The following is a 26,681-nucleotide window of genomic DNA, read 5'->3' as shown; positions in this document are numbered from 1 at the left end:
GGCGGCCAGGGAGGAGAGCAGACACAGGGGAGCAATGCGCTCAGCATTGTCCTCCGTGGAGCAGAGGCTGCAGCAACCACAAAGCAGGGTGTCCCTGCCGGGGCACGGGCTGCCCCAGCTCCCCGTCCCCCCGCCCGGCTGCAGGGCTGCCCCTTGGAGGTGCCTCTGCCAGGGCTCAGTGCTCCCCCGGGCAGACTGAAGAGAGCCAGCCCGGCTGCCCCTTCCCAGCGCTCCTGCCGGCACAGCCAGTGCCAGCCGGGAGCTTACTGCCCCCGGAGGAACAGAGCCCCAGGGAGCCGTGCTCAGAGCATGCACAGCAAGGGCAGGATTCGTCCCCAGAGGGGAAAGCGCTTTCCACAGAGGCAGAAGTGCCGGTTCCCATGGCTCGCACGCCTCGGAGCTTGCTGGAGGATTTTCCCCAGTATCTGCTGCTGCTGCCCAGGCTGCTTTGCCACTGCCCCGCTACCAGCCCCAGCTGGGAGGTACATCTCCAGAGCATCTGCCTCCAAAGTCAGCCTGGTGCCACTTGCCAGCAGCAGCCCCGCGCCAGTGGGGGAAAACTGGGAACAGAAAAGCCCTCGAGTCTCTTCCCCAGCCCAGCTGCTGCTCTCCCATTATCCAGTCACTCCATCTTTTGCCATGCCCCGAGAGGAAGGCAACCCCCAGGACCCCAGCGACTGCACCCCCCCAAGACCTATAACCATCCCAGTGCTGTTCTCCAAGAAGACCAGGCGCAGGGGTGACGGGCAGCGGATTGCAGGCGGGGGGCTGTGGGAGCCCTGCTCCCACCCCAGCTGTCCCAGGCTGGCAGTTACGCAATTGCCTTTCCACAAACACAAGGAATTGCTCGGAGGGATTTGTGCAGAACAGCATGGAAGGAAAACAAACCTACTCTTGAACTTTGTGAGATAATATGTCATTCAGAGCGACTTGACTTGCCATATGGGTCGCCCCCTCTTTAACCCTTGAGGACACTGTCCAGGCTAGGATACCTGCAGTTTAGATCAACATGCAGGTGAGGGAGATTTTTTTCCTCCTGATATTTTGCTCTAGCAGCTTTTCAAGCAACTAATAAAAAAGGTCATCTCTGTCCCCGCTCTCCCCCCGCCCCCCCCCCACTGCTGCAGGCCCAGGAAGCTCCCAACTACCTTGTTGTTGCTCTGCAGCTCTGGCACAGTTCCCGCTAATCCTCAGACAGTACTGGCAAAAGGATTTCAGCAGCGCAGGCCAGGGCCCACAGGGGCGAGGTTTGTCGCCTGGCCTTCCTACAGCAGCACCACTTCCACCTGGGGTTTTATTATTACACATGCACCCCCGGTTGCTCCGGGTTGGGGTGCTGACACCATACTGGTCTAAGACCAGGTCTAGACCCAAGTTTACACTGCTGGCAGCATTACTGGGAGGGCAGCTCCCTGCCTGTACCCAGGGCCCCGTCTGCAGGCAGCAAAACAAAGAGGACTTGTTCTGGAGGCAGCTTGCATCAGAGCAAATGCGATTGTTCTCATCGGATTTTATGAATTCCCTCAAGTTCCTACGTAGCACAAGTACATTAGATGACTTTATCCCTGCCAATTTCAGACCACAAAGTCAAATCGTGTATCAGATGAATCTGCACAAGCAGGCTTATTTATATGCAGCACCAGTGATAGGTGACCGCCAAGAGGCTCGTCATGAGCTCATTAGCAGAGGGCATCGCATCCTAAGCAGGAGAACCGAAAAGGAAACATCACGTTGCAGCCACAGCCCCTCTCCTCTCCATGTTCCGGGCACTCTGACTCACTCCTGCGGCACATCTCTGGGACAGCAGGCAGGAGGCGTCACTGATCGCTGCCCAAAGCATTTTGCAGTTGGACATGCCAAGAATAAACAGCCCCATCCTTCCCCCCAGGCTTTTTACAGCCAGTGCCAGGAGCAGCTCATGGGGCCCTGTCAGCTGCACCCAGCACCAGAGACTCATGAAGCAGCAACAAATGGCAAGTTAAGGGTGGACAAGACTACCTCATGGGGAAATCCCCCATGTGCAGACATAAAATAGTGAGGTGACTGCAAGATGTCAAAATACCTGTTCAATATTGACATCAGTTTGTGCCTGAACACTATGGAACAAAAAAAAAAAGCAACCACAAACTAATGCTGTAAGAGCAAAAGTAAAAAACCTCTTCAAAAAATACAAAAGAGCACAGGACAGCCATTGGAGAGACTTTGATCAGCAGAACTTGATAGCAACAGCCGGGGAATACGAAACTGAAGCTGCAACTAAAGCTGTGGGACCATAGCCAATTGAAGAGGGTGTCCTTCCACCAGATCTGCAGCCTTCCTGTTATACACCCCTCTCCTTGGCACACCTGCGGGAAGCCAAAGGATGGGCCAGGGAGATGATCTCAGCAGCACCCACCCCCCCACCTCTTAATTTCTACATAAATTTACTGCTCTATCATGGGCAACTGTACCAAGCAACAACATTCCCACACTGAACCTCAGCCCTTCCACACCCAGTTTTCTTTTGCGCTATCATTGATGACTTACAAGCTTCAGAAGGGGAGAAGTAATCTATCTAAAAATGGTTAGACAAATAAACGTTCCTCTTGAAGAGCCACCAGTGGTGTGGAGTTACTCTTGTTATCTTTATTTCAGTTATTCACTGTCCTCTCACTTTCTGACACTTCCTTCCTGTCTATTTGTCCCAAGTAAGATTTTAAGCTGCCTAGGATACCTTTCAGGCTCTGCAGATCTCCCCTAGTCGCTGCCACTGCAGCTAATCCTGTAAGGGTTTCTTACACATGTTTTGGCTCAGCTTAGATTAAAGAATATCAACAGCTCTCTAGAAATGGGTTACACAAGATCTAGTTTAGAAGATCCTGAAACAGGTTGTTGGAGATTGAGACAAATTCTCACTTTAATCAAAGTCACAGCATCATTCTGGTTGGGAGGGACCTCCAGAGGTCTCTCATCCAACCTTCTGCCGTTTGGTCCCTCTGAGCCATATTTTCCCCAGTTTATGTAGGCCCTGTTGCCTCAGCCTCTCCTCAAAGGGCAGGTGCTGTGGTCCCTGGCCAGCTTGGTGGCTTTCTGTTGGACTTGCTCATCGCTCTTGACGGGAGGCCCAGAACAGATGTGCTGCTCCACATGTGCTCTCACAAGGCAAGTAAGCCTTGCTGTTTATACGCTGCTTTTGCATTACACCACCAGAAAGATCTCTGAGCTTCATCTCTTCCTCCATCACCAGCAACAACAGAAGCATCACTTACAATGAACAAAAAGAATTTTATTGGAACGTATACACACAGGGATAACAGAGGTATCTGAGTAATCAAATATGGAATGTTTAAGAAAGTTAAAATAAATAAGGATACCAAGTTTTGCCAGTGCTAGGTCCAGCACCAATATAAGTAAATGCCCTCTGAACAAGTCTGACTCTGACAGGACCATTCCTGTAGAGCCTGTAAAGATTCCTACCACCAGAAAGTGGCCAATAATTTTGGAATACAAAGTCACAATAGTGCTTTCTACTGATGTGCATTCACACTGTTTATTCACTACTTTCGTCTCTTATTTCTTTAATAATATCTATTAAATTCTGAAGTCCAAAAACATAACCCGTGTCTTGGCCCTCATGCACCACGCTATCTTCTCCATAGTACTTGCAGGTTGTGTGGGCAAAGTCTATCATACGGACATCAACAGTACTAGTAGTTGGTTTGTAGGCATATGCTCCTGCTGACTCATCTGAAGATTCCTCTGAAAGGTCCTCTAAGTCCTCTGGGTCTGAGTCGACAGCAACTTCCTGCCTTTCCTTTCCATCATAAATGATCAGCAAGGAGCTCGAATAGAAGCGGTAAGATTCCTGTTTCTCTAGGACAGACTTGAGTTCAGTCAGTTTTTTAAGAACAGATTCAAAGAGTTCCCTGCGCAGGTATTTGCCGTTATGAAAGAACTGGTAAAGTGCTTCTTTAAATCCTTGGACTGAGAGTTTTCTTCCGTGGTATTTATTCATGAACATGAGCTGGCCCGTGCCTGCCTGGTAGACCTGCACAAACACACACACAAGACAAGAGAAAAGGAATATTTAAAATTGCTGGTAATACTGACTCAAAGCCTTGAAGGGGAAAGAAAAAACCCCCATGTTACAAAAGCTTTTTTTACAAGATGACACACTACTCTCTTAAAATTGCTCTTGCACAGTTACAGAAACTGCTAACAACAGATCCAGCAGAGTCTATGGAACTTGGAGGCATGGAGGAAATGGAAAATTCCTTCAGTTTAGATTTAAGCTTTTCCACTGGGAATGTAAGAACAAGGAGTTTAAGTGAGATTAGGAAAGCTGCAGCCAAGATCTCCAAAGTCAAGCTACAACTTGTACCACAGCCACTCATTCAGTTCATTATCTGCCTCTGCTCACAGGCATACCAGTTGATTCCCAGAATGCTGAGCTCTAAGTGACAGCAAACACTCCTATATAAAACTAAGGTGTGCCCCATAATCCTCTATATTTAAAGAAGTCAGAGGTGCTCCTGCAGGAAGATTCCTTCCTAAAGGAGAGTAGTCTATACACCACACAGCTCGATAATGCCTAAACATCCCAGTCAAGTAAGGATTGCAAATGCCTCCAAAGTTCCCCCTTGTTTTCCAGCACAGGTCTATACTGGAAGGTGAACAATAAGCAGGCCCCACTCAAATCCCAGGACACTGTGGTTAGAAGTGCAGCTCCCACACTTCCGTTTCTGCATCGTGCTTTTCTCTGAAGTTAAACAGTGAGCTGAACACCAAACATGCCAACAGTCGTGCTGTGGAACAAGCCCCAGCAAACACTGCTGGCATTCCTGGAATCTACTGGATGGGAGGAGAGAGGCTTCGAAAAAGCCTCAAACACAAACAAGTTGTTTCCCATTTGTCACTCTAGGAATACAGAAACAAGTAAACAAAAAGCTCAGGTGAAAGTCCACGCAACTCTATCTCCTTATTTGACCACAAGTCTTATCACATTTACCAAGCCACTTCTTGTCTGCACTTTGCAACAAGTCTACTTTAAGCAGTGAAAGATCTGTGGCTTTTTTAAGTAGACAAGACAGAACTGATTGCTTCTTAATATTCTGGCAAAATTTCCACATGCTTTATTCAAAATGCATGTACTGGCAGATGCTCCTTTCAATTGTTTCCTACACTATCCTGAAATGTTAATCAAATAAGTAATTTTACTACAGTTTTGAATTGCTGCTGTTGTGCAGGAGACTGTTTCTGTGTTCAGAGAACACATTCACTGATGCAGAGCACATGCTGCAGGTTGCTCCTGCAGATGCTGCCACCTTCAACTGATAGTGATACTCAAAAGCCTTATTCCCCTCACTGAAGGAAATGAAGCTGGAGGAAGGGTCTAGAGAACAAGTCTGATGAGGGGCGGCTGAGGGAACTGGGGTTGTTTAGCCTGGAAAAAAGGTGGCTCAGGGGAGACCTTATCACTCTCTACAATTAACCTGAAAGGAGGATGTAGTGAGGTGGTGGTCTCTTCTTCCAAGTAACAAGTGATAGGACAAGAGGAAATGGCCTCAAGTTGCGCCAGGGGAGGCTTAGATTGGATATTAGGAAAAATTTCCTCACTGAAAGGGTTGTCAGGCATTGGAACAGGCTGCCCAGGGAAGTGGTTGAGTCACCATCCCTGGAGGTATTTAAAAGACATGTAGATGTGGTGCTTAGGGACATGGTTTAGTGGTGGACTTGGCAGTGACAGGTTAACGGTTGGACTCAATCTTAAAGGTCTTTTCCAACCTAAATGATTCTACGATCTCACGGATAGCAACACATGGGATGACTACATAAGCCAAAAACCCCACTAACAGAACTGGGTGCAAGTCTGTTACCCTACACATAATTAGTTTTCCTCTTACCTGCATGCCACAAACTCTGACTCCAATAACAGCTGATGTACTCTGCTGACACTTGCGAATCTGATTAGCCTTCTTCTCTTCTGACGCATCGTCTCCATGCTGTCGGGTTCCCATCTTAAGGTCCAACACACATGGTACTTCATATCGAGATGTTAGGTTTTCCAGCAAAATGAATTCTGATTAGTTAAGGAACAATCCTCACAATGAGGAATACAGGTTTTAAAACCATTATCACAGATTTTGTAGCCACAGTCTTAGCTTTAAGCATACCCAAAACATGCCCAGTATACAGCAGCCTATCAAAAATCACAGTTACATAAACTTGGCATAAAGCAGAGTGGGTATCTAATTCCAGTTTCACTGGTGTGTAGAGAAGACAGGTGAATTTCCACATTAAGTGGAGGAAAAAAGTAACTGAGGTAATAAAGAAATATTCTGTGGCACCTGAGGCACAGACTTGGAATTATAAAGTATTTCCTGCCTAGCAAGAGACTTTTTTTTGTAGGAAATAAAGATTTTGTGTGCTTCAGTTACCATTCAAAAACAGTGAAGCATTTTCACACCACCTCTGAAACAGAGAACTTAAAAAGCATTTCAGAACATCTGTAGTAATACTGCTCCAGAGATATCACACATTTCTACTTAGATAACTTTATAATCCTCTACAGTGAAATGGTGAGGATACCAGCCATGAAATGCTTTCTATCATTTTGAACAGTTTATTAGTCAGAGATGTTAATTCACTGAAACTCCTCACACATGAGGAATTTGGTTACCTAAGCATATAAATATTTTTGCAGGATGTATCTGTTGCATCCAAGCCTGCATACAGCCAGGATCTTTTTTTCCATGGAATACACAAGGTGGAGATGTTTGCCTACAGTTCCAGAGTACAAAAACAGTGTGCTTCAGCTTTCATAGATTTGGTCACTGTTTCTGTGTTTCTCATGCTCCAATCCTACATGACAGTTTATATTCAGCTTTTCTTTACCAAAAAGGACCACTAAAAAGAGACTACTAGAAGCAGACAACTCCAGATATCCTCTGTATCTAAGGCAACATTAAGAAGTCGCTAAAAAGGGAAAGATGACACTAGTTTTTAAGATCACCAATACTAAACCATTTAACAAGAAGTGACAGAACTCTTCTCCTTTGAAAGCTTACATTAGTAGACTGGTTTTGTGGAATATATCAAACACAGTATTCTATAAAACCTTTCCACTAACTAATCCACAACTTGTAGATTTGAATTAAGTTATCTGAATTTCCTAGCCTAGCTACTTCATTACATGCTGGAAAAGCCCACGTTCTCGAAATTGCTGGCAATCCCTTCAAAGTGACCAAATAAATCATGCCTTCAGAGACTCTCTCTGGATTGCAGTTAAGCCTGCGCTGTACTTTTATCTGGCATGTTCAAGAAATAAAAAGCAGAGCCCTACTCATTCCATTGTTATGAGATATTTTCAGGAAAGGATACTATATTGATTCCGGTGTTTTGCATTTTCCTTCATCCGCTGTAACTGCTGCTGGTGACATTTCATGCTCCAAGGATTATGGTGTTTAAACTGTGAACTGACATTTCCTTTTTTCTCTACAGTATAATACAAGACTTCAGATTTCTTCAGCCACTCAAATTCTTCCTCCAATTTATGACTAGAAAACAGAACAAAGCAGCAAATTAGATGTCAAGTAGAAAAATAAGCACTTTAAAGGGGTTGTCAGTGGATTTAACTTTACAAACTATTTTGCTCACCTTCACTAACAGCTAGCAGAAACTTTATTTTGCTTTCTGTACAACTCAACAAGTTGCCCATCAGTAGTATTTCAACCTTTATAAAGCTACTTCCACATTAATATAAACTAGCATATAGCCAAATATGTTACATAACATGTAGTAATTCTATTTATATATTCTTTACCTGTGTGAATTACTTCCATAGAAATAATGCAAACAAGTAGCGATATGCTTTAGGATTTATCCTTTGCTAAGGTCACTGTGTTTAGTACAATACATCACAGCTCACAGTTTACAGTGGGCACAATTAATATAAATGAACAAGGGGAAAAATGTCACTAACAGGGATAAAGCAGGATTCCTGCAAAAGTATGCCACATATAGTAACACCAAAATGTTTTGGTTTGTTTTTATATGACTGTTGTGCTTTTGCAAGTGATTAGGGTTTTTTTCTTTTTTGTGGAAGCTTCAAAAATAACATTAGGAAACCTTTTTCAATTGATCACAGCAAAAATATTGAAAAGATTCAACACACTACTGGGCTGAGGACGTATTAGTTTCACTACTGAACCTGTCTGCATTGAAGAGGTCAGGAAAAACAAAAGAAACAAGAAAAGAAAATGAAAGTTAAGAGTCCTGAAGAATTCTCTGGAATACTGGAGACGAGATCCTAATTTGACAGCCAAAAATGTTATGCTTCAATGCTCTGCATTCCAGTTCTCCCTATCAAACTTACCTTTTCATTTTTTCCTCTTTCCTGTGCTGTCGGACCCACTCCTTAGATATCTTCTCATTTTCTAACAACATTGTCTTTTTGTTAGTCCATCGCAACAGCTTACTTTTGGGTTCACAGTCAGAATTATCTAAGTTTTCTAAGTTATCGTGGTCCCCATTTAATGGATATGCTATTAGACATAAGTTTCCATCTTCATCCTCTTCAAAGCTCACTGACACAACACCTGAAGAAAGAAAGGACACAGACACTTATGAATTGCTGAAGTGACAAGCAAGCCTTTCAGAACACATGATTTTACACTAAGAATATAGCAACTTTTGGTTTTTTTCTCTTACCCTGGTCCTTAGTTTCTATCTTGCCACAGGCCAAACCTCATCTGCCAACCTAACAAATATCAAAAGACCTAAACAAAAATGACACCTCACAAAAGACAATTTATCATATTGACAAAACAATGATACAAAAGGTTCTTCTCTCTCTCTGATGCAGTCAAGAATCAAATAATAACAGGAGACATTTTTAATTAATAAAAGTTTTTATTAATTTAAAAAACCTGACTGGTCTGACCCTAACCGAGATGTAAAACATTTGTTAACATCTTGCAGTGAAAAGTGACTTGCACAAAAAAACCCACACCAAAAGCTTTAAGTTTTGCATGACAGCAAAGCAAAAAGCACTTATCCAAACAAGATTTGGTTAATAGATCCCCACGGGAAAGGAAAGATTTGCAAGTAGAGCAAAACAAGGAAAATGTCATATTACAATAGAAACTAGTCCAAAAGCTTCCACTTAATCACCACGTTTAATTATACATTTTCTTCTCCTTTTTGGAATGTTTTTTATTGAAATTGGTTATGCAGCAATCTTGTGAAATAAGTAACAAAAATGCAATACAAAACAAATCTGTTGTACAGAAACATGGTGAACCTTGAAAGCATTTTTTTTCCTCATCCTCCCCTCAATAGTCTCTAGAGCACTGCATTGCCTTTTAAGAGTCTTAGTGGAGCACTCTGACAGAGATGCACTCAGTGCTACATTAGCAAGTTTCAGTGGTTATTGAAGCCATAACAATTGTCTGAATTGTTTTTTAATTCTGTTTTTCAGTCCTCTCTCTTTATTCTCATATCAATCAGTCTGCACAGTTCTTGCAGCTCATCACTAGGCCAGAGGGGAGAGGTCCTGGCGAGAGATTGGCACTTCTGAGCTGGGCAGGCGGCTCCGAGACCTACAGTAGCTGGGGCAGGGAGCGCAGAAGCTGACTGACAGTCCTGCTGCCACAAAGGAAAGGACAACAGGAAAAAAGGGGGGAGCCAGCTAGCAAATGGCCTTTGGCTTTATCCTGGAAAAAATAACAGAGATGGACCAAGTGAGGCCCCTTACCCCTAAATCCCTCCCCACACTCCCCAAAAAGCCATATACACTAGTACAATTGTTCTATTACATTTTGAGACGTATCATTCAAAGATCACATTTTCTTCCAGTCCAACAGAACTTGTAGTCAGACATGTCAAAAAGTCTCTGTAAGCGTGCAGGGAGGATAACTTTGAAACATCTCCTCTGAAGTCTTCTGCCAGTTTCACAAACAGCATGCAAAGCTTCATCACCCTTATGGTTGTTAAAATCAACTCCATTAAAAAAAGTGCTTCAGACATTATTTATTAATCACCAGGCAGCAGTTGATGGAATAGCTAAGAGAAAGAAAAGTGTTTCTGCTAACTAGCACAATGCTTAGGAAAACTGGAATTTCCACTCCTGTGTAACATCTGACTCAGCCTCATCACAGCTACTTAATCCTTGCCTACCTAAATGCCATGAGAATTTTCATTTCCTTAATGGCAGAAACAACACTGCAAATATTCAACAAGACATCTTGCTGACATGTATTTATTGTGATCAAAATGAGAGTCAGAGGAGAAATCCAAAACCAAAAGAGACCACAACTAAGCTTACACAAAACACTGTCAGTCAACCTTACCAAATCCCTGTAAACAAACATTAAACAAGTGGCAAAAAAAATATTCAGAAATCTACAAAAAAGCAGCAGAGAATTACTGAAAACATTCACAAGCTGTTAGCTACTTACCTGTGCCTAAGGGAGATATATGGGCTATCACCAGCAGAGCTGCTCTACTCTAATGCTGTTAGTCAGCCCAAACACCAACTTGGCAAGCATTTCCACCCTGCATCTCCACAGCCTGCCTCAGACAACATCAAAATACATGAAAAAAACCCCTAAAATCTCTTCCACACAGAAGAGATTTCAGAGATAACAAAGCACAGCACGCTTGTATTCACAAAAAGAAAAAAGCCCATCACCATCCTAAGGTTTGGTAACTTACCCTCGTATTGCGGAGTGAATTTACGCATTTCTGTAGGGAGAGTCTCGTAGAACTGGTGTTCCCGCTGAATAAGAGGTTTGCAGATGGTCTTGTCATTAAACCGGAGGACACAGGAGTGTCCTCCAACCTGGTGGACAAAAGGCTCGAGCAGCACTCCCTTGGAATAGTGCTCCACTTCCATAGCTCCAAATGCTGGGCTCATCCTTGTAGCACATTAGACAGAAGGCGGCGACAGGAGTGAAGGCAGTTCAGAGCCAGAAGCCTCCAACACCTGAAGGTGTTTATTCCGATTCAAAAGTCTGTTAAAACAAACACAAGAGAGCGCCCGGCCGTCAGTCTCCCCGCAAGCTGAGGCCTGGGTAAGCACGGCTGAGAGCCGGTGCCGCTAGCAAAGCCGGCCGCGAAGGCTCCTCCGAGCCGAGCGGAGCGGAGCACCGCTCGCTTTATGGAGGGGGCCGACTGCAGGCCAGCTCCGGGCGCAGCCAGGCAGGCACGCTGCGACCCCGCCCCTCAGCGCGCCGCAACCAATGGGAGCCCCCGCAGGGCGGGGCGGACAGCCCCGTGGGGCGCTCGCCCCGGCCGCGCATGCGCATCGGCGGCGCTGGTCAGAGGGCGAGCTGCGGCTAAAACTCCTGGCCTCTTTTTTTATAATTAAAAAACATTGATGGTAAGCCCTGGCGAGTCCTATTTCAAGTTACGCCTAACGCCCTCCAGCGTCTGTTCACAGAGCCAGACGCGTGAGCGTTCCCAACGATCCCTGCCTCTCCCGCACACATCCCAGGCCAGCCAGAGAAATTCGGAATTAAAACCAAGTTTGCCATTCCTCCCTTCCAGCCAATGACAGCAATCACAGAAACCTGCCGAGGTCCAGGCTGGACACTTATTCCACCAGTTTAGTCACAACAACATGTCAGATATTTAAAATATTCCATAGATGCTAACTTTTCAGATGAAAAACGTAATGCTAATAAGCCATTTTCCAAGAACTTATTTTTGCGTAAATACAGCGGAAGGCAGAGTGTTTTGTGCCATCTGCATTCGAAGGATCTGCTGCTGTACCCCTGTGACTACACACTGCCCAGCTCTGGCCAGCCTCCAGTTTCATGCAACTTGCACTTCAACACACAATTAAAGGAGCAAAGCTAAAAAAGCAAAACATGACTGTCCTGGTCTCTACCTTCCAGTAAATTTTTAAGTCTAGTTGCTCTAATTTTAGACCCAAGCTTTAATGATTAACTTTTTGCAGCTGAAATCAACCTCATACTTATTTTGTCTGAAGATCATTACACGAACAATAATGCACTTAATTCAAAGAGACGACAAAGTGTTCTAGGTCACAGGTCTATTTTTATTTGCCCTCCTTAGATATTTAACAGCTTTACATTAACTGGAAAAGCGGAGACCTGCAGGGCTTAAAGCAGTGGTGCTAACAGAACTACAGACGCCTACAGCATGCCACGTACGTAAGGACATTAATTCAATTAAACTAAACTGCTTAAAGAAACAGCATATCGATCAATTGAACTGCAGCTCCTGGAATGCTTACCTGCACCTAAGGATAACAGGTCAATAGAGTTTTACTCACTACACACCAGTTAGCTTTTTTCACCCCCTCCTTTCTTCAAGAGCCTTATTTGACAAAAGGTTACTAGCTTTTTTTTTTTTAAAAAAAAACCAAACTATTTAATACAGAAAACAAAACTCAGGCCACCTCTACAAGAGTATGCAAAACTTAATCTGGAATAGTATTTCCCAGAAACAATACTCTCTTTGATATCTATTCATACTTTAAGATTAGAGCAAAATCAGTAAACTTTCCATCTCTATTTGCACTACTTTTAATTTCTTAGTATTTTTTGTAATGCAGCTACTGCACCCCCAGAGAAGTTTCTCATCTACCTCAACATCAACAACTTGACAACTTGGAGAGACATAGGTAAAAACCTCTCAGTTCCACCCCGGACACAAGCCATTCCCAAAAACCTATTTAACTACACCCAAGCTGAGCCACGCTGTGGTGTGCCGACAGTGTTGAAAGCTGCGTACCCTGCCCTGAGCAGAACACCAACCAGCCCAGTCCACCTCTGCAGTGGCCGCAGTCAGAAGGTGGCACTGTTAGTGAGTGCTTTGGAGTGACAGGTTTGCTCCTGGCCTCCCCACAGTACCACCCACTCCCCGCAGGGCCATACTGCTCCCCATGTTAGACTCCACTGTAAGTTGGCTTACCAGCAGACATGTAACAGACTTAAAGCTTTCACCAAACACACACTTAGCAAGCCACATCAGTTCCCAAGTAAGCTCTGACAGAGTTGCTTCCATTTTCTATTAGAGAAATTTTAAGCATCAGTTTGCATTTGTATAAGGCACCAATGATTTTACAAGTCTCAAGAGTCTCATCAGGATTTCCTAGAGCTAACAAAGCCTCCACTCTTCTGGAATTTCCCAGGGAAAGCCAGAAGAGTGCCGGCTTTCACCGGGAGGCACAGTTACACGCGTACAAGATCCTGTGGTGACAGCTTTACACTGGCACGGACACTTTTAACAGCATCACAAGAGCCACTCTTTCCAAGACAGCATTACCATCCTGCAGCAGTCTTCCTAATTACCCCTGATGTAGAGACATTGATTGGCAACTGCAGGGATTCAAACGTACCTTGCAACATCCCTTAACCCCAAAGACCTAGTTAGTCCTACTGCATCAGAGCTGCATCAGGAGTTAAGCCTTATAGATGTTTACGTTATAGAAATGGCTCTAGCAAAAAGCACCTCCAACACCACAACACACAACACCTTGTTTACCCAACACATCTTCAGGGAGCTCATTAGCAGCAGCTCAACCCATTTGCTTTCATATACACCCAAGTGGTCTGGACAGTACTTGCACACGGTGCACCACATTCACTTGGCAATGGAATTGCCAAGCACAGAATTGTACAGGACTACTCATGCTACTTTACCATTTCCTGGAAAAGTAAGATCTGGCAGCACACCACACAGTGTAACTTCCCATTCAAGGGATAACAAAGCAAGTTTTTTATAGCTCCAGTATTACAAAAATATCAGTTGCACAATATTTAGGCAGGACAACAGGACCTGGAGCACAGCTGTAATGCCTATCAGAAATGCCTCGCACCATTTCATTTATAAATATCTTACTTCCAGAAACCACCTCACAAGTATGTCTCACTGGTTCCAATTCCCTAGAAATGAAAACTTTAACCTAAGACCAACAGATTCAAGTGGCATTGATGTTGACCAGCACAATACAGTTCTTCACTGCTTCTCCTCTGATTCTACACCCAGTTTGTTTTCAATGCTCTTTGAGCAAGAAAAAGCACAGAACAGCTGTTTTTAGGCAATTTTCCCAAACACAGGCTCAGTGTACCCTGCCCTTTTCCTCCCACATGCTTTTAAGTTACTTCGGTTAACATCTTTTGTTCAAAGGACACATCAGCAAAAAAACCCAAACCAGATGTACTTAATACTTCACATCTCAAGCATTAAGAGAAAAATCTGATGTAACTTGAAGGAAGCAAATAAAAACTCATCTAGACACAGTAACAATAGCTTGAGCAATGTCATTCTTACAGTAAGCAGCAAAAGATGTTTAAAACCTAAATCTGAAAGACAGAAGTGACATGTACAGACAACTTACTCTCATTCACATGTGAATGACCGTTGAAAGAATACTGCAATGAACTCAAGTTTTCAGACTTTTAGTATTAATCTCAGGTGACGGCATTCTTTGGAAGGCATTTCATGTCATTACAGATTCTTGACTTAGTCCCATATGTAATTGCATTAACAAAGACATCCTCTGGAGAGCACAGCTCCCAATTAAGCAGCAGCTCCTTCCTTCATAACAATCTCAAAACCAACACCTCTTCCCAAAACTTTGTAACAGCAGAATTACTGATGCAGAGCTGCCCACCTAAGCAATCTTAAAACTGAGTTCTCTCAAGTGCAGACTTTTTACTTTGGGTGGTCAATATTTGCAGCTCCAAATAGCCATAAATCAGCTTTACAGTGACAGAAATAGAAAGGCAGCAAAGCTTTCTGCCTGTCCTTTTCTCACGTCACTGGGTAGTGCAAAGGGGAAGCTGTCAGGGTAGCTACCTGCAGAGCAAAGCTGCTGCGGGACACTACAACCTTGCCAAACCAGATAAAGGTAAGCCCTTTCCCAAGGTTACAAGGAAACAGAAGAATGACATAGCCAGGCAACAGGAGGAAAAAAAAAAAAAAAGAGTATCAGTGACCCATCAGAGAAGCCAAAGAGAAAGCTGCTTCAACCTGAAGAATACTCAGGAAGAAGTGAATACCAGCTGAGAAAGGACATAGGAAGATTCAAGTATCAATGTGGAAAGTGTATGGTATGTTTGTAAGAGCCCACCACCTGTTTTGTGCACAGAATTGAAAAGGTACCTCAGGTCTGAGTTGATAAGTCATTACAATGCTCAAAGAGAACAACCCTTCATAACTGAAGCAGAATAAACACACTTCAAGAACCTACAATACACCTATCAAGCTGGAATAGTTACAGGAATTTTACAAGTCCTTATGTGAACAAAGTACACATTCCATTACTAGTATTCTGTTACTTTACAAATAGCAAGGTACATTCCTTGAATCAAAGAACACCAAATACAACATCAGCATATTAAAAACATTAGATATGTTAAACACACTCAGGCTCAAAGTTCTTGCACAACTTGTGATTCATTTTGATGAAAACAAATGCCATTCCTCTACACATAACACTATTTTACTAGCAAATTTGCCCAGTCTAACATTGGTAAGGAATTGCTTCTAACACTCACTTTAGTTGCTGCTTAGCTCATGAATTGAAGTTACTCTGGTGTGTTCTGCTCCAGAAGTTCTTAAGACTAAAATGGAGATACTCAAATCCTCTAGTGTCCAGTCAGCTGCCTTAAAACAGTATCAGAAATACAAAATTACATTTTAAAGATGAACTGCATATGAATTAGGAAGCAAACCCTGTACAACAGTTGTTTGTTTTTCATTCTTAACAGAAAAAAGATCTCTGCATTCATTTATCACAACTGTTTTAACAGATTCCTAACTCTGAAGATGCATTATACCTCTAAATGTAACGCAAGTCCCACACTAAGATGCTTTTGAAGCCTTTTGTACCTTCAATAGTAATAATATAACTAAATTTAAGCAATAAAAGCTATCGTTTCTAGCTTTTTATCTTATTAACATAGAAATGGAGAGCCCGTGTAATAATGTGCTCACATGAATCCTACGGTTTTGTAAAAAGCATTAAGAGCAGCCTTAAAATCTGCACGATTACAGGAAGCAAACACTTATTCTGGTAACTAATTCTAAGGAAAAAGTTTCTTCAGTACAAGAGTGCATTAAGAAAAAACCTGTCCCCTAAACTACAAGTAATGCAATTTAATACAGCAGACTTAATAGCTTTCAACATCATGAGGGGAAGAGGGGCAGTGCCACAGCATCAAGTGGGAGGGAGACATCACACAGGTGACTATATTGTTTTTTAGCTGTCTCATCTTCTGTTTTCCCTAAATGCAAGAACAAAATATGACACAAGGCAGCAGTATGCTGCAGCTCTTTGCAACATTCGCTAACAAATTTGGCTGGTGTCTGGAAATACCCAAACCCATAAGGTATTTCAGAAGACTACTCTATTGAGCTTAGTTTAAAAGAAAGACTAGAGTGGAAAAAAACCCACTTTTTCATTAAGTGTAACTTTAAACCAGATGGTTGTAATAAAAAAAAAGAACATGCTAAGCTGTAAGTTTCTACACAAGTCAAGGTTATTTAAGCTCTTCTGCACCAAATTGATCAATGTAACAATCACTAAGTTATCTCCACATGGCATGTACTCAGATATGAGTAAACATGAGGTTTTGTAAAAATACTCAGCAGCAACACTTACAAATCCAAGAGCAGAATACCAACTCTTCCACACCTACATATCAAGACTACATGTGCATTCACTTTCCAAGCAGAAATACTTTTGCTGTAGCCTTCACTGGTAAATCATGGGGGTGATGGGAGTCAGACACTGTAGTGATGAGTCTATCATAACCACCGACAGATACAAAAAGCCAAAAATGAGCAAATTCTTCTTGTTGAATGTAGGGTGCTTGGGCTATACCAATAAAAGAAACCACATGCTTGTTAAAAGTGCTGATATAAAGTAGGTTTTTTTTTTTTTTTAATCTTGTCTTTATTAAATGGCTGGTAACTGCATCAACATGTTGCTGTAGTTTGGAAAAATGAAAGAACTTTGAGATAAAAGGAAAAAATCTTTTAATTAATTTACTTAAACAAAACAGACTGAATCTAGCTACCCAGAATTATACATGAACTCATGCACAAAGTTTCTACAAAACACATTAGCAAAACCCTTCTGGAAAGTAAGAGAGCTAACTGGATAGCAGTCTTGGCCCATCAGGGTAGAAAGCTAATCCTACTTTTAACATTAGACTGTGAACAAAGGATTCCCACCAAGAAAGAATGCATGCTTATTGTCAGATGGAAAGTATCTGTTCATCAGTTCAATAAACTAAAGCAGCAGCCCTTGCCCTTCTCCATTCCAATTACAGGAACTCCCTATATCAAGTTGTATACATTTTTCCTGCTGTATTATTGGAGGAATTTAACAATAAAATTGAGTTGCACTTACCAGCACTAGATTCTAAGAAAACTCTATGCTCTGTGCCAGAGCTCATCTATCACTGGCACATGGTAAGCCAAACACAGCTGAAACAGTATTTAGGGTTTGTTTTTTTTTTTTAAAGTTCCAACATTTTTGTAAACATTTAAGAGTTTAACAGATCTTCAAAAACACTAAATAATCCAAAAACCTCTAGGCAGTTTAAAACTACAGTGCAGAAAAACATCCTGAAATGCCCTAGGTTCTTCTGAGGACCTCAGGTCAGGTATGTCACACCTAAAAGGTACTCCTCCTCTAGATCTTCTCTCCCCTCCACCGAAAGCACAGGGACCACAGTCCAACATTGGCTACAATGGCAAAGGACTCCCAGGCGCTACATTCAAGATCTTGTTCTACTATGAACTTCTCAAGAGTGTAAGCCAGCACCTTTTGTAGAGATCACTTTTTGTAAAGAGGGAATCAGGCCTATCCAGTAGGAATTTTGTCTATAATATGGACATGAATGACAATGCACTCAGATGCTGACAAATATATAGAAACGTGTACTTTTTCAGCACAAAACCTTTTTTTGAAGTAGCAAAATTTTTATGTTATCACCTTTTACTCTCTAAACATGGAGTTCTAGTTTTGTCTTCCTTTAAATATAACCCAAACACACCAGTAGTTACTATGAGAAATAAACACTGCCACACAGGTTAAGACATGCATTTACACCTGTAAATTTAACACCACAGCTGCAGAGCCACCTCTCGTAGCAAATATCAGAACAACTTTTGAATATAACTTTAACAGATGAAACTAAGAATTATGGAACATTGATATTTGAGCACAACAGATTAAGGGAGCAAACTATAAACAAAAAACCTGAAGTCGCATAATGTTCTATTATTGTTCTTCATGCACAATCATTATCCTTACCTTTGTTAAACCTGCTCTACATTACTATGAGAAACCTAGTTCCCCAATCCTTTTGTCTTGGAAAGCAAGGCAATAACCAAGGTGGCCTCCAAGAGCTTCCAGCTTCTTCTTAACAGAAGTGTGCACAGAAACCCCTCAGCTGCAATTTCTCAAACCTCAGTGAGAAGGCTATGTGCTCAGCACAACTAATATTTCAACATCCCAAAAAGCAACAGCTTTCAGCTTTCCCTACACCGTTTGTAATCTGTAAGCTTAACAACTATATACACAAAAGCTCTGGAGAAATGCCAGAGTTTTACCTCTCAAGTAAAGCTATTTTATCTCCCTAGAACTAAAATAAAGCCAAGTTACAGGTTATAAGCATATTTAGCCAGAAAAGAGCATGCAATTCTGACCCATGCAGTTTTTCCAGGTATTGTGTAATTTAAGAACTAGCCTCTTTTCCAAGTAAAAATGCCACAGAAAATAAGAAACCTGAACCACCAAAACTAAGCTACTTAAAACTTCCTATTTAGAAACTGATCCACCTTAAAACAGTATTCTGGCACCAGCCACTAAAAACACCAGTTGCTATAAAAAGACAACACTGCCCTTTGTCATGGAGAAACCAAAATAGCATTCAGCCTTTAATCTTCTGAAAATATGACAGCAAGAGCTAAATTGTGTGGATTATACACACGAAAGTGTTATTCAAGATACCAAAACCCCCAGAAATTCCAGCATCAAGATTAAAATAAATCCAAGGCTATGCCTTTCTCATTACCATGAATTTAGCAGTCTGGGAACTGTATTTCTAGCCACTCAATAAAAGAACATGGTATTTTTGTGACTGGCCCTTGAGTTGTGATCAATTTGCCATATATAAGAAGCTGCTCAAGAGGACAACTATCAAGTCCTGTTTGAAGGTCACATCCACTCACCGACACAAAGATTTTTTCTGTCTCTATTCCCTTCAGAAATCCCAATCCCTAATACTTTTTAAACCATAAGCACTAGCAGCCCACAAGACAAGACTGTTAAGTTTAGATACCCAAATCCTACAATCCAGTATAACTCCTTGAGCAAAAACTTCCAGATGAGCACGAAGCAAAGATCATCTATAAATAAACTAGTCGAAAAGTAGCCCAGAAGGAGATAGTCATCACACTTGAAATACCCATCCACATTTTTAACTATAATTCTTCAAGTGTAGGTTCCGAGACTTTACTTCAGATGATCATGATAGATGGAGTTTTTGCTCCAGAAGAGCTCAAGTCCATGAGATAAATACAATTTTAAGACATGTAAGATGTATGTTTCAAAACATTCCAACTACTGAAAACACATCTCAAATCAGACAACACAACATAGACTTGCATCTTAAAGGGAAGAGTTTATGATTCAGTGACCTCTACATACTCTTTCCCTAAAAAGAGTTACGGAATAACTGGGTCCTAAGACCTTGAACATATAGCTCCTTCCAGGATGACTAAGCAATTATAGGAGTTCAAACCCCCAAAACACAAAAGAGTAATTTCACTGTGCTTCTTGCTAAACTGCAGCAGATTGGTCGCAAGCAACTAAGGACAGGAGTCTTACAAAACAGACTCTGAAGTGGCAGAACAAAACTAAGGGGGAAGTTGTGAATGCTTCCCCTGGTAAATGTAACTCATTTCAAGGACAGTTTCTCCCTAGTAAAAGGGACAAGGACCTTTTGTACCAGCACACCTGCACAGTAGTTCAAAAATGTGTTAGTTTTTTTAAATTATTTATGTATTTCATGTTTCATCTTTCAGTGATCTCAGTCTCATCATCTGGGGCAATCACAGGCTCACCATAATAATCACTGTCAAAGAATTAATCCATTTTAATGTCATGGTTATATTGCTCTCATCCCCCCCAAAGGCTGAAATACATTTAATGATGCAAAAGAGACAGTTTTATTAGCCCAGGTAATGGGACACAACTATATTAAGCCTTACTCCCTTAAACACACCTGTTGCTTTACAGGCAATTTTTATAGCAGCCAGTGACTCTACAGCACAAGCAAGTATGGTTTGCACAACTGTCTTCAAAGAGAAACCATCAGTAACTAAAAGGGAAGACTCAGACAGGATGATTGCCAAAACCCCATTTTCTCTTCAAAAATCTGCCATATAGCACTGACATCCACACTGTGCTCATGTTCCAATTTTGTATTTCTAAAAAACCAGCATACGGTCAGGAAAAAAATTCAAGACGACAAGCTTATCAAAGACCATTTTATTTTTTGGAAGCAAACTGTGCATGATGATGTTAAATCATTATTTGCGCTTTAAAGCAAGAAATCACCATTCGGCATTTACGTTTAAATACATGAAAGGTTTTGTTTCAACAGAACTGGAAGACAGTCCTCCTCTCAGCACTCACTGCAACTCACTGCAGCTCCATCAGCATTTACTTCATTCACCCCTCATCCTTGAGAGACTACTTGTTTCCATGAATTCTGAAATGATTCTCCAAAAACATTTTGTTCCCTCCCCATCTAGAACTATGCCCTTAACTTTAATATTCACAGATGTCTCATCAGAAAACTGACCGTTATACTAAGCCAGATCCAAATTTTTTCCTAAGTTAGCTTGAACAGATTCCCAGTTACAATGCTAGTTATTTCAGTATAAGCACATCCACCCATCAGTTTAGCCTCGTATCTTCAGTTAAACTAAATCAATCTTCTAAAAGAGCTAACATCTCAGACAATGTCTATCATGTCAGCAGTTTCACTCCTCACTTTTGTAACAAGGAACTACATTAATGTAACTGATGTCACTAAAAAAAAATAATAGCAATTGCCATCCCATTCTCCCCATATATCCAAAATGTTCTTCTGGAAAAAGATATGAAAAGGAAAAGAGCAAATGTTAAAAGGAAGAAGTCATCTTCAATAAGCATAAAATTAGGCAGCACCACAATTCCCGATAAGGTTGCAGGCACTGTAGAAGATCTCCGCATCATAGCACTGCACAGCTAAGTGGGTATGCTCAAAGTCCTCTGTCCTTCCAGAAAATAAAATCACCATTTTTGCTGTGCTTATTCTAATACAGATTCTGGCATAAACCCCCCAAACTCTTGCTTCTTCTAAGTGTGACTTTCTGAGGAAAAATAGCCTAAATAATTATACCTTCTGTCCTTAAGTTTGTTCACTTTAAGTCTCAACGACCTGAGGCATCATTAACCAGTTTCAGCAAGTGGTCCCATTTTTTTATTTTTTCCAGTTCCTTCCAACTTCTTGGATGTCAACACAGCAGGACAGAAGACAGGGACAAAGAGTGGCAGTACAGATGAAAGGCTACTGCATGAATTCAGCACTTACCTATTCTGTTTGAGCTATTAACTGGCTGATGAGCACATACACAGCTCCAAACCAGCCACCACCTGTGCACTGTCTCTTGCCCAACCATTCATAATGGCACATGCAGAGAGTTTGTCTTCATAAAGCAAGACTCTCAGTGGCCAAAACCATTTCATGAGCAAGCCTTTCTGTTTAGTAAAACAGTGCAAAACTGGGCACTAACTGATTCCAATTATCTCCAATAGACAATCTTCCACATGCACCAGCAACCCAGACACAGGGTCATCAAAGACTGCAGGTTAAATATCTGATCACCAGTAGAGTAAAAGAGTACTTTTTGTACTTATTATGAAGATTATAATTACCTTATTCTAACACAGCCCATCTTTCTGAGACACAGTCAGGGCCTCAAAGACTTAGTGCTACACAAGTCAAGAAGTTGCAAAAGCTTTCAGTGATGATTTCAAGCTCTTAAACATTCAATTAAACACAACCAACGTTAGACTTTCATTTGAACAAACAATTTTGCTTCCATTATGTCTGCAGTATTTCAGACTTTGCAGGAGAAATTTCTAGCTACCTAGAGCACATGATACTGTGTCATACAGCTTTTTGCAAAAGGGGGAAGAAATAGTTATTTTGAAACAAAATAGTTGTTATGAAAGGCCCAAAAATAACATTCTAATGAGATACTTCTAACAGCTGCAGAAATGCACACCTGCAGTTATACCTTAAAACTCAAAAATGTAGCCTCTTAATATTTAAAAACTATCTGTATATTGTTTCAAAGATACAATAACCTTGGGCAAGACAGAAAACCAGATAAAAGAATTAGCGAGAGAGGAAAAATCCTCTCCCCGCAATGGAAAATTTTCATCTCTTCAAGCAAGGCACAGAGATGCTCAGCCGGACCTGCGTTGCCTGGAGACCAACCGCAGCTTCTTGCCAACAGGGACAAGCTAAGCATCAGCAAATTCAACAACTGATAAGCAGATGAACTGAATGAGAGGCAGCAAGTTTTTCCACACACCAGTGTAAAAACCTGATAGCTTTCAGATAATGGTTCTAGCCCATGCTCACTAGACACACATGAATATAAAGTATCAGCATAATAAAGCTTCAAACTCCACAGCTTAGCTCTTACCCCCACACTTCTGGGTACAGCTAGCACAGCAGACTGCATTCAAGTCAGAATTTTTAGTCACAACTCTATTTCTGCCCTTTCAATCTTTTTATGCAGTATCTGAACTTTTGGAATACATTCCTACCCATTGAACAAGTTCTGTGTTTAAGTACCAGTGCAGAAATATTAAGGAAACCAACGACCTACATGAAAAAGGAAGCCACACCTCAACTTAGTATTATAAACCACACCAAATCATGCTTCACATTAAAACCCTGCCTTTGCCCCTAGCCTTTCCTACCTGAAGCACAGCTCCCAGGACAGGACAGCATCAGGAGCATTACCAAGGAGATGCTTGTTTTGTTTATTCTGGATCTGGAACTGCTCCTGAGCTCAGGCAGGCACCAACTCGGCTGCAGGAGCAGCGCTCCTGACCTCCCAGAGAAACACCTCAGCTGTCTCCCGACTTCCAAACACCATCAGATGAGATTCATCAAAAGGAACTGACACTTAGTACCAGTTACTCCAGAATTCCCCCAAACCTTACCTAATTCAATCCACTAAAAGTATTCAGACAGTAAAGAATTAAAGATTTTTAAGGATGACTATTTTATTTCTCCCTTTAGATACTCTTGGGGAATTTCTGTCACTAGTGAAGTAGGTTTTTCACCATCAACCTGACAGTGTACACTTCCCTACCACCACCTATTCCTAACCCAAGAAGGCAGACATTTGTGTCCCTAGCACCACAGCTGACAGACTGAGGCACCCTTATGACAAGGTCTACACCCTTCCCCTACCCTTTAGAAGAAAAAAAAAAAAGTCCCCAAAATATCCTCTCACACTCCCCAGCTGACCAGAGAACACTTAAAGTACCACCATACCAGTGACCTGGCTGGAAGCCCATCCACTGACAGGCAGCTAAGAGTTTCTTTAACATCTTCTCATCCTGTTTTTTCAAAACTGCATGCCTGACAAAGCCGAAGTCTTCCTTGCAAGCAATTGGTAGGGAAAGAATTTTTGAGAGCACAAAGCCCAGCATTCACATGACTGACCACTATCCAGTTTTCCAACTCCTTCCCAAGTTACCATACGACATGGTTATGATGGCTCTGATCTACCTTTCCTCAAGAAGAAATGGCAACATAAAGCTTTCATTACTTGTATGACCAAAGTACCACAGACAACAGATTATTACTTCAGAAAGGTATAAACAGTAAAGACAGAAAAGGTAGAAAAACAGCTTTTCAATTAAATGAATTCACATAAATTTACGAAAAGCTACCTGACCAAGTTTAAGGTCTGAAATTTTTAGGAACAAGTACGTATGAATGGCTGTAATCCTTTCCTGAAATCCTTCCTGCAACCCTTAGTTAGGAGACAGTTCTGAGCACTTAAGATTATTCTTTTTTGAAAAAAATATTCCTGAATTCTGGCAGTTAAATCACTGGGTTCTTCCTCATTTAGTAATATACTTTAATCAAGAAAAAAATAACAACAAGCTGGAAGATGCTAAACAGGCCAAATGTAAACAAATTAATCAGTCCATTTTTTAAATGCATGTATTTGTGTGTGGATGCATGTGTATATAAACGCAGTTTCCATTCCTTCATGTTATCATAAGTCCTGAAAATATGCAAATTTCAACTTAAAGACAATTTTAAATTTTACAAATAATTTTTACCTTATATAAGCAAAGTTATGAGCAAAGGTGCCAATTCTTAGACATTTAAAAGCCAAAATAACCCTGATCTTGTTATTCTCAACTGTCAGATTTGAACTGCTCTATGCTTACTTCACTGTTACATGTTGAGTAATGATCAATAACTCACCATCCGACTGAAAAGTTAAACCAAACAAACTCACATTAGCTTTAATGTTCTAAAGCTAAATATTAAAACAAAATTCTAATTACAATATTTGACACAGAACTGCCCCCTTAGATGTTCATGAGTCTAAAAAAGCATATGGGCACTGAATGCATTTATAAAACACCTGATTATATGGGACACATAAGACACTGGGTCAAAAAAAACCCCAACAGGCTAGAACTACAGTGCAATTAAATTCCAGCATATATCAGGGAAGATATCAGCGTTAAACACGCATACTTTTAACAGTGGAATTAAGGCCAAGGACATATCAGGGTGTAACTACCAACAGGCTGTTATTCTATCAACAACGATAACATTTATTTTCTTAAGCAGTATGCCGATTTCCAAAGCCTCAACCGTAAGTGTTTTTGTTTAAGAGCCTGAGGGCCCCAAGCCACGTTAACAAGGTATTATAAATCTGTAATGCTCAAAACAGTTCGTAATATCACCCAGTATTTCCGTTTTACACAGAAAAAGCGTATTCGTGAGCAGCACGTCCGATTATGCAACACCTCCCGAAGCACACATTTTTCATTTTGTAGTATTACCGAGTGTACGAAATAGTCGTCAAGCCTGCAGCACATCCATCACCCAGGCAAAACGGAAACCCAACCTCTTATGATTCAGACAGGTAAGAACTGCTGAGTAACAGCAAGGGAGAACCACCAGCTCCGGGGTCATCCAGCCACCTAAGACCGCACAACTGCGGCCCCCCCCGCGCTGAGCGAGGGCCGGCGCTGCCGAAACCCTCCCGCGCCGCCAACCCCCGCCGCTGTCCCGCACAGCCGCGCGGGGGCAGGGCAAGGCTCGGCAGGAAGCGCGATCCGGTGTGCGAACGGGGATGCTCCGTGAACGCTGCTGTCCATCCCGCCCCGCCGCATCCCGGAGCAAACCCGCATCCCCCGGGGTGATGCCAGGCCAGAGCCCTGCTCCCTCTCCCCCGGGGGGAAACCAGGGCAGTGTCCCCCCCCCCTTCCCGCTGAGCCCGGGCAATGCCCCTCCCCCTGCCGCCGCCACACGCCCGAAGCTGCCACCGAGCATCCCCAGCGGGAAGCCGGGCAGCCGCCTCCCCCCGCCGCTCCGGGCACCGAGCTCCCGCGGCGGGCGGGGCTGGGGCCTGCAGAGGGAGGGCCCCGCCGCGCCTCAGACACTAGCAGCAGCCCCCAGCCACCCCCTCAGAGTGGGCAGCACCGGGAGAGAGGGGGCCAGCGGCGTATTCGCCGACAGCCCACGGCACCGAGCGGGCCATCCGGCAGGCCCGGGAGAGCGCGGGGACGCGACCGTTACCTGATGTCAGGCCGGCGCCGGTGGCGGCTTCGTCTCTTTTGTTCCTCAGACGTCAAAATGGCGGCGCGGCCCGGGGCCGGCCCTCCCCCACCTCAGCACGCCCCGCCCTGCCGCCCGCCTCCCTATTGGCTCGGTCCGCACCACCGTGCGCTGATTGGGCGGCCGCCAGCGCCGCTGTTGCTAGGGCAGCCGGCGCTGGGCGGCGGGCGCGGGGCAGGGGCCCTCCGGCGGGCTGGTGGTGGGCGGAGGTGCCGCAGGCCCAAGCAGCGCTCGGCCCCTCAGGGCGTCCCTGTACCCTCTCTGCAGCCCGGCCCGGCCCGGCCTGGCTGCGCACCCCTTCCACGGAAGCCACGGGGAGGTGGGGATGGCCGGCCTGCTCCGTAGGGTCCGGGCCTGGGAAGCAGGACCGCGGGGAGAAGCAGCCCCTCCGTGGCTCCCAGCATCCGTGCGGGACCTGCCTCAGCTTTGCAAGGCAAACGCAGGACATGGCCTCCACCTTTGCGAGGTGAACGCCTCCGCCTGAGCTGACCCCGCTATGCGCCCTGCCTTGTCCTCAGCTTCGCGCCCCCACCCAGGCGCCCTCAGCCTGGCGCCAGCCCTGTGCGGGGTGGGTTGGGTTTCCTCTTCCTGCGCCCTTAACGATCTTTGGAGTTACACCTCCTTGACGTGTAGGCCGCAGCAGCCATAGATAGGCCTCTCGTTAACTTTGCCTCAGTGCCTGCTTGAAAACAGTTTATCTCTGTTTGTGTGCAGCATGTGCCCTTCGTTGGGACGTGACTGGGGCCGGGCTGCAGGGGCACTTTCACCGCT

The 26,681-nt window shown here is 43.1% G+C and overlaps 1 protein-coding gene across 2 annotated transcripts; it reads right to left on the bottom strand.

Annotated features, from left to right (window-relative positions):
* Positions 1-3,261: 3,261 nt before the first annotated feature.
* Positions 3,262-25,905, bottom strand: IP6K2 (inositol hexakisphosphate kinase 2). Of its 2 annotated transcripts, none has more exons than XM_059823126.1 (6): positions 25,872-25,905; positions 10,693-10,991; positions 8,354-8,576; positions 7,360-7,535; positions 5,883-6,058; positions 3,262-4,027 (listed from the first exon to the last, which is right to left on the bottom strand). In XM_059823126.1, the coding sequence occupies exons 2-6, from the start codon at positions 10,892-10,894 to the stop codon at positions 3,530-3,532; spliced, it is 1,275 nt and encodes a 424-aa protein (XP_059679109.1). In that variant the 5' UTR covers positions 10,895-10,991; positions 25,872-25,905; the 3' UTR covers positions 3,262-3,529. The 2 variants fall into 2 exon arrangements, with proteins under 2 accessions (XP_059679109.1, XP_059679110.1); XM_059823127.1 differs by lacking the exon at positions 25,872-25,905 and adding an exon at positions 15,510-15,539.
* Between the last annotated feature and the right edge of the window lie 776 nt (positions 25,906-26,681).

This window comes from Gavia stellata, chromosome 12 (genome assembly GCF_030936135.1).
Source record: "Gavia stellata isolate bGavSte3 chromosome 12, bGavSte3.hap2, whole genome shotgun sequence".
In the NCBI taxonomy this organism is placed as follows: domain Eukaryota; kingdom Metazoa; phylum Chordata; class Aves; order Gaviiformes; family Gaviidae; genus Gavia; species Gavia stellata.
Note: the sequence above shows the minus strand (reverse complement) of the source record. Positions and strands in the feature narration are given on the sequence as shown.

Excerpts from the sequence above, each read along its gene's own strand:
- IP6K2 (XM_059823126.1), bottom strand. The coding sequence starts at position 10,894 with ATGAGCCCAGCATTTGGAGCTATGGAAGTGGAGCACTATTCCAAGGGA. Across the intron at positions 7,536-8,353 it reads AAAGAGGAAAAAATGAAAAG|TCATAAATTGGAGGAAGAAT; the intron begins GTAAGTTTGATA and ends TCTGTTTTCTAG. Across the intron at positions 6,059-7,359 it reads AAAACACCGGAATCAATATA|AATTCATTTTGCTGGAAAAC; the intron begins GTATCCTTTCCT and ends TTAACTAATCAG.